The sequence below is a fragment of the Loa loa genome (assembly GCF_000183805.2).
Source record: "Loa loa unplaced genomic scaffold supercont3.14, whole genome shotgun sequence".
Lineage (NCBI taxonomy): Eukaryota > Metazoa > Nematoda > Chromadorea > Rhabditida > Onchocercidae > Loa > Loa loa.
In genome coordinates this window covers 416,496-429,216 of record NW_018108194.1, presented here as the reverse complement: position 1 = coordinate 429,216, position 12,721 = coordinate 416,496, and the positions used below count along the sequence as shown (strand labels likewise).

Below are 12,721 nucleotides of genomic sequence, written 5' to 3'. Positions count from 1 at the left end.
GGGTTTTTTAAATGTTCATCTTTCTTTTTAAAAGAAAAAGAAACATTTTAAGACATTTGAAAAACTTTTTGAAAAGTGAAGTAATATTCACTTTTTTTTCGATTTCCACTTATGTCACAAAATTCATCTTTTCAAGTTTTCCCAAACAGAGCGGAATCATTTGTCTATGTGTCAGTACTGCTTATCAGTCACTTACCACATTCAACATTTAATCAAGTTTTATTTGTATGCTAGAGTTCTGTTTCAAAGTATCCAAAACTTTCATTCCACATATACATCTGCTTCTGCTTCTCCAGTATTTTTTATGTCATTACGTCATATTTTCGTTTTCTGAAATAATTAACTTTTATGTCATTACGAATAATATTTTCGTCTTTCCTGAAATAATTAATAATATAAACTGAATTTTTCTCCTCCCGCAGTTAGTGTGTCGTTTCCATCTTTTTTTACATTTTTCAATTTAGGCTGTTTAGTTTTTTTTTTCCATGCGGAATTTGTCATAGGTTTTATTTCCCCGTGTGTCATTAAACGCATAAAGAATATTCAGTGTTTTCTACCTGCTGTCTCCAGCAACCATGGACGAGTACTAGTTTTATATGTTAAAGTTTTGTTATTACCGAATGGAAGTTCAATTTACAGCATTTCAAGAAGGAATGAAATGAATGGTTGGTATATCAGTCGGGAAAGTTAAACGTCTTATAACTGCTAATGAAGGTCTCATCTCTTGGATTTTTTTTTCCTGGGTTTACGGTCACTTATTGCAATATCTTTGGCAGTTCCTGGATTAAAAAGGGAAGTGACTCTCGAATTATGAAGCACCACCATATGATGAAGCCACATACTCTTGTATTGGTCCGAAGGGAATGTAGTGATGTTTGACGAGTGTTGTGATATCGTGGTGGTGTCTTGTCTTGAGAGATTTCTATACTTTCATCTAGCTCTATTCTCGTCAATAATCTCATCGTCTAAGTAGTTTTATATGTTAACAAATATGAGAGATTGTCGGCGTTTCTTCAGTTTTACCGGAAGGTCCACCAACCCAGCTATTTCTCATTGCTCATCATGAACTTTGAATATCAGAAAACGTTTTCTCTGTTGATGAGTAAGGAAAGTCCTTCTGTTTATGTGAAGCAGTTATTTGGCCTTAATTATAGTATTTACGGTTAGAACAGAAAACTGGACTTCCATGGACTCTTATTACCAATATATGGCTCGTCGCGGCAGTGGTATATTCAGGATCCTTCAACGAATAATACTCTCATCTGTAGAAAGACTGAATCTTTAGGGGTGTCAAGTCAGAAATAGCTACCGAAAGATACATTAGGTGTAATTGTCTGATGGCCCATATCAAAGTTTCATTTCCAGAAAACCGTAAACCCTTCTAGTATTTCAGTTTGCATAGCCTGAAATCATCGAAGTCGGTTGCTCTCTCACACTTCCTGACTATATCGGTATAAGACGGATGGACGGGCAGAAGTGGTACGGTACTTTGCCAAGTCCCATTTGTTAATGATATCCGCGCCTTACACGATCAGACTGTTTCACTACAAACGCTCTCACATCGGTGAACATTGCACTTTGGACTTTCTCCACTATAATGTTGTATTCTCCCTTCACTGCATTAATATAAAAGGAACGGTTGACCTCAAATGACCTTTCCCTTATCATTATCATTTGTTTCCAAGTTCTTATAAATCCCTTGGAATATATCTACCGGAGATTACTGGTGTAGAGAAGGTGATGAATGGGATACGTCTCTTCTCAAGTCATCTACAAAGACAGCATAATATTCTGGTAAGTTTAATTTTTAGCGTTATTTTAATTTGTTTTTTTCTCAAAATTTAGATATGTGAAGCTATGAATTTTTTGAGGATAAATTTCAGAATATTTCAACTTTTTATGATAGAGGAATAAAAAGTTCGATAGGTACTGTAACAAATCGATATCTTTGATTATATATTACTAATGACTTGAGATAACTACCAGTAAATACGCTAAATACGCAGACGAGAAGTCTATTTTAGGCTAATAATATGGAATTTGATTTGGTATGTAAGGCAGAAGGTTATGAGATTGATGTTTCAAGTATAACTGGTTTTCTTTAAAACTAAATTAAGCGGGAATTTTTGGCTCGAAAGTAGTTTATACTAGTTTGGCTTTGGATTTAAGTTTATTTATATTGCGAAGAAGGTGGGACTGTAATACTGTACGAGGAAGGAGTGAGGATCGAAATCAAAAGTGTTGTTTTAGCGAATGGTTTAATATGAATATCTTGGTCAACGTTATAATATGAATGTCTTGACGTTTAATATGATTATCTTGATCAACACTTATAACCCAGTAGATAGTATAACACGTCTGACCGTCTACAATCGAATTACGTGAGACTGACTCATCAATCACGCGACACGTCAATTTAGCATGCCAGATCAAGGTATATATGTTAGGTCGAAGTATACGTTACGTCAAAGTATAGATCAGTCGTTTTCTTAGCACATTTCGAATAACATCATGAACAAAGACTTGTGACCAGCGTTTTATGGAGAAGGGAACTCTGAGATTTGTCCATTTTGAATTGCTTTGCGAACATAGACAGATGATGTACGTGTAGACCGTCTCGTAGACTTTTTGTCGTGAAGTCAAAAAAAAAAAATTTTTCAGAATGTTTTCTTAATTAGAAAATTAAAAACAGTGTAAGATAAAATTTCAATGTTTTTCAGCAAGTAGCCTCTCGATTCACGGGTACATTGGTGTTAGCGGAGCATGCCAATGATAAACTCAATCCGATAACATTAAATACTGTTAATGCTGCTTCAAGGTTAGGTGAAATATCAGTACTAGTTACTGGTAGCAATGTCGCTAATATTGCTGAACAGGTTAATTAACTTCTTTTAAGCAAAAATTTTCCCGTAGGTTAATTTTTATTGATTTTTCAACTAAGCAAATGTTTGTGAATGACATTTTGATAGGAAGAGCTTAACATTGTGTAATTATGATGTAGCGAATCCGAATGAATATTAATGAATTGTAAGGGATATTGTGGTTCTGATACATCCCTTTTATTCAGTTTTAATAATAGAGTAAAATAATTTTTTGTGCAGTAGATTATGGCGAAAGTACAGTGGCATGAGTGACTAATCTATAAGTTAAGATTGCCAAAAAAATGACAGAACTGGTTATTGCCACCCGAACTGTACCAGTTATAACCAATAGAAACGGTTGAACATTCATACTTAACAATCAAGCCAATCATAAATTGAAAGGGTTTATTTTAATTCTTTGCATATCGATTCAATTAATTGTTGTAGATGGCGAAAGTGGAGCAAGTTAAACGAGTATTTGTAGCGGATCATGAAAAGCTCAAGCATCAGCTTCCAGGTTGCTTCACACTATTATTGTTTTTTCCAGATTTATCGTTTGAAAATCACCCATTAATTTAGTGTTATCTGTAACGGTTCAAGTTCTAGGTGATCTAATGAAACGGAAGTTTTTTTTTAGAGTACGTTGCCAAGGCTGTGGAAACACTTCAAAAACAACACAAATTCAACTATGTAATAGCGGGAGCTTCAACATTTGGTCGTGATGTATTACCAAGAGTCGCCGCCCAGTTCGATTCTGCTCCTATTACCGATATCATTACTATTCATAATGGTGATACTTTCACGCGACCTATTTATGCTGGTAATGCCTTATGTAAGGTAAACCTTTTTCTTTTGATTTAAGAAGCTCTTAAATCATTGTATGAATGTAAAATTTAAAAGGTAATGTCTGAATTATCCTATTTTCCTTTCTGTCTGTTTTTTCTATCTTATTTCACTTCCAGGTGAAAAGTAATGCCTCAGTAAAGTTCTTGACTTTTCGAGCGACAGCATTCAAACCTGCCAAAGAATCTGGTGGTGACGGCAAAATTGAAAAGGGTACGTAAAAGTGCCAAATCTGTTTTTGTAAATCACTTAGATGGTTTTACCTATAATATTGCCCAATTCACCATCGACAGAGGATTTTTAGGAAAGTGAAAAATTTTGAAAAAATATACTTCCAATAAATTTCATCAATTTTCAGCACCCAAAATAGATTTTTCATTCAGTGGTGTTGAGTTTTTGTCACAAGAATTGCTCAAATCGGAGCGACCAAATTTGCAAAGCGCAAAAGTCGTGGTTTCCGGAGGCCGTGGTGTTGGTTCAGCAGATAATTTTAAAATTATTTATGAATTGGCCGATAAACTGAAAGCAGCAGTGGGTGCTTCACGTGCAGCAGTTGATGCTGGCTACGTTTCGAATGAGTTGCAAATCGGACAAACGGGCAAAGTTGTTGCGCCGGTAACTCTTTATATGAATCAAGTATTCAGATAAGAACTAAACTGATTAGATTTTCGTTGTCAATCAGTGTTTAACTTCGAATCTTGTCTTACTAAATTACAGTGAAATCCGGATAATCTATCTGCTAGTCAGTTCTGAGGTCCATGTTTCATTCAGGGCTACCACCTTCATTACCTACGTACAACAAAATTTTTATAAGTGCGGTGGAGTTCGATTCTTTCTTCGAAATTCTCGTGTAGTGAATTATACTTGTCAAAAATTTGCAGGAATTATACATAGCAATTGGTATAAGTGGTGCCATTCAACACACAGCAGGAATGAAGGATAGCAAAATTATTGTAGCTATAAATAAAGATCCAGACGCTCCAATTTTCGAGGTAACTGCGTTTTAATAGCAAATTTCGACTTTTGTGACTGTAAACTTGATTTGCATCCATTTATTATACTTCATTGGCAGTCTTTTAAAATAGGACTGCTCATTTTTGACTGTCATGAGATACATTCTTAAAACGAAATATTTATGTGTATGTTGCTGTGTGTGTATCAGTGTTTAACAGCAGGAAAAAGATTTCTAAAGATAACATTGAGGTAGGTTTAGCAAATATCAAGTTTGAGTCGGCGTTCAACATAAAGATATTTGTTTCTGTGGCAATAAAAAATGATGTATTTTTCAGATTGCAGATATTGGACTAAAAGCTGATCTTCATAAAGCTATTCCGGAATTAATCAAGGCACTGTAATCTAACATTTCTCTATTTTACTTTCTGATGAAGCTTACTGTCTGGGATTTATTTATTTCCTAACGAAGAAAATATGTCTCAGTTATTTTTTTCGATTTTGTTAAATATCTCATTTTTATTAAGGAACTGCTCATATATATTTTACTTATATTTTACTCATATATATTGCTTGCTTTATATTTCACTTATATTTTGGAGTAAATTTGACGCATTTTGCTGTATTACATATTGTTTCAATTCGATCCATAAAATTTAACATTTGAAACAACATGTTAACTATTCCGAGCATCCCGAGATAAACCAAAATATTTGTTGGTGAATTCAACCAATTCCTAAAAGTCTCATTTCCATTGAGTGGACACGTAAATTTCATTAAATTTCATTAATTTTGATCTAAATAAGGCAATATTTATGATACAGATTTTTGATGCACAAACGTTGGTTTTACCGCATTATAAATTTTTTCGGGTTTTCCGACATTCCCGATAGAAGGGAATTGTATTTCCGGAGGGAGAATTGGGAATTGTCGTTTAGTGGTACTTCTAGTTCGTAGTGCTATAGAATCTCCCGGTTTGTCAATTTCCTGATGATTTGACTGAATTTTAATATCTTCTTTATCATTGACGTCGAGAGACTTTTCTTCATCATTAACTTTGAGAGGGTACAACGTATTTATTGATCGACTGAGAATTTTTCAAAAGGGTACTTCTATTTGAGTACTTCATTGCTTTTATCCGTTTTAATGTCTTTAATCCTAGTTACCTTCTATACATCAATCTATGATTCATTAATTAGTACAATTTTTCCTTTACGAGATATCTTTTCTCTACGTTCTTTGGTGAAGTGTGTTCTCTTTGGGTCTGTTCATATTTCCCGGAAGGTATCAGGGGTTTTAAGAATAATTATCCAATACTTAACAAGTTCATCTTCAGTATTTAATCTGTGCGGAATCAATTCCTTCTGCTCATTATCATTAATAGATTTCATATTCAAAGAGGCATTAGATAGAGGAGTCAATAGGATATATAATGGTATAATTGTCAAAATTTGCATAAGTTAGTGGTCGCCTTCAAGTTCCACTATTAAAATTATTAATTCCTTTTTCTTCAATAATTTCCTGCCAATAGCTCTTCCCATTGAATTTTTTATTAATCCAATTAGTCTTCCATAAACTTCTTCACTCCATGGGACCATTGGTATGACATTTTTCCAAATCATTCTTAGTTATAATATTTTGCTCCATAATAATTTTAAAAACCAACTGAAATTGGCTGAAATTGTCATTTAAGACCAGTTCAAAGTAACCAATTCAGTGGCAAATCTTCTTAGGATATGCTGGAAAGTTCCGACAGATAACTTTTCAGTCAATCCTAGATGCATCACTCAAATGATGAATCATGTAAATAAAGCAACACACCTTTTCATTAATCCTTTATCATCACCTTTGACAGATAGTGGACCAAGACTTGTGACTGTGCAAAAATCAACTTGTGCAAAGAGTTTAGAGCGGTTGACTCAGTGTTTCCGGAAGACTCGGTATAAGTTGTAACTTAAATGGTTTGGCACCCCATCGTTTATAAGCCATATATTTGTTTATAACTCGTTTGACTTTAGATTTTCCTTTTGGCAGCCAAAATGTGTTTCTCAACTGAGTAAGGATATGACTGGTTCTAGAGTGGCATAGATCCAGATGTTTAGTATGAGAAGTTGCATTACTGGATTATGTCGTGGAAGATAGGATGCTATTTTTAACTTTCAGTTCTCCAGTTAGCTTTTGGATTTCCATAATTTTTCTTTCTCGTTGCAATACGAAATCCATTTATAAATTTCTTCTTCAGTTATCCCTTTTGATTGTGCTTATCTAATTGATAACCATTCAGCCAGTTTGTAATTGTTCGCTGAGAGTTGAATTTTTTCTATTGAAAGTGGATTTTAACATGACAATTTGTCGTTAGTTATTAATTTTATGAATTTGAGAATCCGATCAGTTGTTCATAATAATCTTAACCACTTGTTGAAACGACTGGTATCTATAAATTGAAATTTAGTTCTCTCGTAAATATGTGTAACCTTCGCGATGGCATTTCTTCTTGTTCTTTCTTATTATCGAAACAATGTTCCCATTGTGGCTAGTTGTTTTTTTTTTTTTTTCTCCTTTCAGCCATAGTGGTCCATACCATCTTAAAAGATCTAAATTTTTTTGAGGAATGAGTCCTCTTGTAACCATATCTATCAAATTATGTTCTAATGGGATGTATCGAAACATGAATTTCGCTTTGCGTATTTCCTCAATTCGGTATGAGCGAATCTTGATAACAATCCAAAATAATTTTTTTTACCCAATAATGAACATTTAAAATCTGACTGTAATATATCATCAAGAACCAGCTATGTCATCATCGAACTGTTCAGCTCGTATTCTGATAAATATCGTGAGCACTTCCATCTATTCAGCAATCCTTTTGATGAGGATAATACGAGATTTGACAAAGACCAAGAATGATTCCTTCTCTTGCATTTCTTGACTTAGCATATATACCGTTATTGGATATGCTAAGCTTGATGCATCAGCAAAAACATGGATTTCAATTATACTTAAAAACTTTGAGATTGCGATAAATCCTCACGATTATTGGCCATTCATTGATAAGAGGTTCCTATTACCACTGATAAGAGATTCCTATTGTTCGTCGTCAATAACTTGATTCCATGAGTCATTTTTCATCCAAAGGTTTTGAAGAAATAATTTGAATTTTATCATTATAGGGACTAAGAAAGCGAACAGGGTCATATTGTAAAGTAACAAATTGCAGGATCATCCTCTTTTGTTAACTTTCTTCTAACGCATAGTTTCAACCGTATTTGTCTTTGATTGGGATTCCATATAATACCAAGGATTTTTCTTTGTCTCATTTTTTTGCTTGATCTTATTCGGATGGAATTCTTCATTGTTAGAAAGAAATTCTCCCATGTTCATTGAAGTTTCATTTAAAATTCAAACTTCTTCTGTTCCATCGATTGATATTTTAACATTATCTGCATTTATCTCTAGGTAATATTAGAGTGCTAGTTGGAGTAGTAAATTGCTCCGTTTTATCAAGGTTCTATTCCTCTTCCATCGTATGGGAATATTTCTCCTTTCGTAAATATAAAATATGTTATCGATTGGCATTTGATGTTTAACCATCCATAGGAATAATGATATATACATCATTATTTGTTATCCATTCATTCGGAGAAATTGTTTGAAGAGAATTCCATTTAATTCTCTTTATTACCTAATACTATACTGTCACAGTAGTTGTTTGATCAGAGATAACAAATAATGATAATCTGAAGAAATCGTTCAGGTGATATGTTGTTGCATCTCATCGCAGGTATTCCTACGTGAGTTCCAGTGTAAACAGTAAACTTAGTTGTTATATGATTTTGATCTGTTAATCTCTTCACGATTTCATCTCTCAGGAATATACCAAATATCCATTTGTATCTCTCTTTTGTAATTTCTTAAGGTAATATTAATTATGGAAATTATCGTTAGTAAGAACAAGCTTTCCATCGTACCTTTACCAGATAATATGAAATTTTCTACATAACGGTTTTTACTTATTCTCTAGAGCCGTTTTGCTTCTCGTCTTCTCTAGATGATTGATAACTGAATGTTGCAGGTAATAGAAAAAAAGATGATATCACTCCGAAAGGAATCCTTCGGGATTAAGTTTTCCTCGGTTACACTATTTTTGATATTCTTCAACTAGAAAAATTTAGTACGGTTTCTTTTTTCAGATACCTTTTCCTATATCGACTATCATCATCGTTTTCATCATTGGGAAGCAAAGCAATGCCTCCACTAAATCTGGGACTGTTATCGGCCCACGATACAATACATCATTTAAAGCTTCAGATCCTTTGAGATGAGACTAATGCATCGTAAATGGTATCTTTATTAAGGGTTCTAACTTCATGATAAGATATATGATAAATGATACCAACCTAACTTTAATTATATTTGATTGCAATTGATCTTTAATGATTTCATTATATAATTGGAGTATTTTTTTTCTTGGTCGAAGTCGTGTGATTAGATTTAGACAATTCATCATAGCCCATAGTTACAATTCGATTTAACTTTCGCTTTGGTATTATCCATTTTGTTTGACGATAATTCTCTTGCATTGCTTCAATGTCTCTTCATCATTGTCAACATTAAGCTGTTTTTGAATTCCTCTAAATTTTAACTTCCAAAATTATTCCATTTCAGATTCATGATGAACGTTAACTATATACATTTTGTACTCCTTAAACAGTCTTTAGCATTGATAGGTCAAAGTTCACTCATATCTCCATATCCAACTATCATAGTTCCGACTTTCGTTTGGAGCAGAGAAAATTTAGGTTTTAATTGTTGAATTTTCTGCAGGAAAATAAAGATAAGTATATTAGGCTATTTTCAATGGCTTTTGAGATCATTTAACTTTTGCATTTCACTTGTTAAATAGTCGATTATATGAACTTCAATTTTTATCCTTTCCATTTCAGTCATTAAACCTAATTGTGTTTTTACAATAAGAACAACTTGATGTATGAATACAATTTCCATTCCATTGAGATTTAATCAATATGCTAAGTACTTGAATACAAATGATAGTTGTGAACCAAAGGTTAATTCCATTTCCTTCATTTCTGGTTTCCATGGATTAAAAGTATGACATCCTTACCGGTATGTTATGTCATTGAATTAATTTGAGATAAGGTGTTCATGTTGTATGACATAATCCAATTTTCTTCTTTTGTAAAATGGGATTGTCTCCTTAATATTGATAGTTTTCTTTTACTAATTGTAGCATAGGGTGTAGTCCTTTGCAATAGAAGCATTGTTGCTTTTTCTTACATTCATCTTTTTACAAAGATTGTTAGCTATTAGACGACCTATTCGTTGGTAGTACTGAGGTATAAGTATGACACTCGTTATTCCAATGATCCTTATTACAAAAAGATATAAGGTCTCCCATTCTTACCTTTTTCATTCTTCTTCGTTGAGAATTCAGGAGCCTTCTCGAAGCTTTATGATTTCCTTTTGAATTAGTTAATTGCGGCTAACGTTGGTGTTTCACCAAAAGTATTTCGTTACTTTTGTTAAGGCTTGAAAGCAGTTGAGCTTTGCTCACCTTTAGTAATTGGAGTTTGATTCCTTCGAAATTGTGCATTTATATCATTTAAGTCTCCAAGAAACTATCGTAGTTTAGATACTTATCAGAGTATACCAACTTTTTTTGTTGATAAACTTTGTTAGTGTCTACGTTGATAATCTATTTTCAATTGCAGTTTCGATACAGGAATGGTCTAATTTCTCACTTAGAGCTTTTAATTGTCGAAGAATTCTTTCAATAGTTTTGATAGTTTCACTTATTATAGAATGATTTAGTAATAGTAGACGTTTCGTCGATTTTTTTTTTTTGCAAAACTTTTCTTACTACGTTATAATTTTCTGAAGCAATATTATAATCTTTTACTACTTATAATGCATTTCTTCTAGCAAGAAAACAGATCAATTCAATTCTTGAATATCCGGTATTGTCTGGTAATGTATTGCAGCATAAAAGCTACTCCAGAATTTCCTCCATTTCTTGGGTCATCACTAAAGGTGAATAAATGGGAAGGGGTAAGTTGACAAAGTGGGTAAGTGGGTAAGTTAGTATGAGGCGTTGGTTTTATTGGTTCCTGTTGTTATTTTGGGATATAAGCGTTAGATATAAGTCGGTCTCATTTTTATACACAGTTAAAGTTATAATAGCTTGTTTGTTTTCATGCAGTAATTGAAAATATCTTTTGCTCCTCGTGATTTCGGCGTATTTTTCCTTTTCTTTTTTTGCGAAGTAATCTGCTTTTGGATTTATTCCATACATTTCTTGTTGGCCAATTCGAGAATGTCAATGCACAATTCCAGGCGCAGTATTTTTTCTTCAATGATTCTTCTGTTGTCCTTTAATTGTTGCCACTTTTGATCCTTTGATAAATTTTGCTTTGAACACGCTAAATCCGTTGTTTTAATTCCTTCGAGAAGTTTCTCCAATCATTGTTTCGCTGGTCAAGCTTTTTGAATAGTATTGATAGCCATTTCGCCCCACCTTGGAACCAAAAATTTGTAGCGAAAGGTAGACTGATACAGTGAGCAGGCTGCTGACGTTAACGTTTATTTGGTATTGAATATATAATAAAAGCTCCAGAAACTGGAATATAATACAGACAATTGAATAAAATAGTTGACGCAGAAGGACAAGATGTTGATATTAATAAATAGGAAAGTGAGTCAGTCTCTAGTTTTTAGAAGTTATACAGTGGGTGTTATCTAAGATCTTTACAATATTTAAACAACGGCATATAAGACTGTTACAATATTAACCAGCAGCATGTAAGATCATCACAATATTCAGAGAGCGGTATATTTAAAGTAATATAAAATTTCTCGGTTTCCCGACATGGATAAAGTTGTTTATGTACTATAAAAATTTTCTTCCATATTAAATTTTTGTTCAAAATACTAGATTGTGTTGGATTCAATAGATGGCACTGGTAGAGAGGACGGAGTAAGTGAAAGTTCCGGTTTAACTGATAGGAAGGGTGGGGTAAGTGAATATGCCGGTTTAATTACTCGAATCTGTTCATTCAATAATACCTTCAGGTCTGAGGCCATTCAGTAATATTTCCTTCGGCTTCAGTCTTAACTGGGCTATTATGGCTTGAAGAAAATCCTACGATGCCCTACATGTTTATTGAATAACAAATCAGGAAAGAATAGATGTCAATTAAGGAATGACTGTCGCGTGGATCTCACTGATAAATTGATGACCTTCACATGTCTTGACACGACAGGTGTATCCATTTGTGGTTGAAAAGTTGTCCTCAGTGATCTCGACCACTCATCTCAAGATGTATCAGATACCTCTCAGTAACAGACAAGATGGAAAGTAAAAGCGATAAGGTGAAAACCGCTGAAGTGCATCAAAAAGAACAATAACAGCCGTAGATCCATTGGTCTATCCATCTTATTGGTATTCCGCGGGTCGCGGATAGCAGGGACTCCATTAAGGAATAGGCCGGCCTTTCCTTATTTTGGCTTATTAAAGTAGATATATTGTTTGATGAAGTTATAAGGATTATATGCGTCTATTTATGAAACGATACCCAACAAATTCTAGGCCATGACTAAATGTGCCAAGGTGCCTTCAAAATAAAGCATTTCTTTGGCATCTTCTTAACCTACCTAAAAAATCCTTCGGTGTAATACCGATTATACACGTTTAAGCTTAGCTTGAACTTAAACTTGAACTTGAACATTGGGTCGATCTCGGAGAATATGCGTATATATATATATATATATATATATATGTTGTGCACGATCTGTCGTCCGCAAATGTGCGTACTAGAAAAGGTTTAAGCTGTTCACTGCTGGCGATTACTTTGTGATATGATTAAATTTATGCAAATTTTTAGCACTGGAAACTGACGATAATGAATGCTAATAGCATGGCTGAGAAACACGACTGTTGCAGCACAATACAGACTGGAAGTAATTCAGAAAATAATGATGCATCTGTGAGTCAAACCGGTAAGGCTTGCTGTTTCATTGAATCACTTTGATTATCCTGTTTAGAGTATTAA

At 33.6% G+C, this 12,721-nt stretch overlaps 2 protein-coding genes across 2 annotated transcripts; one reads left to right on the top strand and one right to left on the bottom strand.

The window, feature by feature from the left end:
* Positions 1–1,477: 1,477 nt before the first annotated feature.
* On the top strand, positions 1,478–5,242 carry LOAG_05651 (electron-transfer-flavoprotein). The gene is made up of 8 exons (XM_020446927.1): positions 1,478–1,794; positions 2,721–2,876; positions 3,309–3,378; positions 3,499–3,698; positions 3,824–3,917; positions 4,063–4,319; positions 4,586–4,696; positions 4,994–5,242. The coding sequence occupies exons 1-8, from the start codon at positions 1,741–1,743 to the stop codon at positions 5,057–5,059; spliced, it is 1,008 nt and encodes a 335-aa protein (XP_020302788.1). The 5' UTR covers positions 1,478–1,740; the 3' UTR covers positions 5,060–5,242.
* Positions 5,243–5,468: 226 nt separating this feature from the next.
* LOAG_05650 (hypothetical protein) lies at positions 5,469–6,264 on the bottom strand (the record flags this gene model as incomplete). The annotated part of the gene is made up of 2 exons (XM_003141187.1): positions 5,469–5,742; positions 6,233–6,264. 2 exons carry the CDS (start codon positions 6,262–6,264, stop codon positions 5,469–5,471), a joined length of 306 nt encoding a protein of 101 aa, XP_003141235.1.
* Between the last annotated feature and the right edge of the window lie 6,457 nt (positions 6,265–12,721).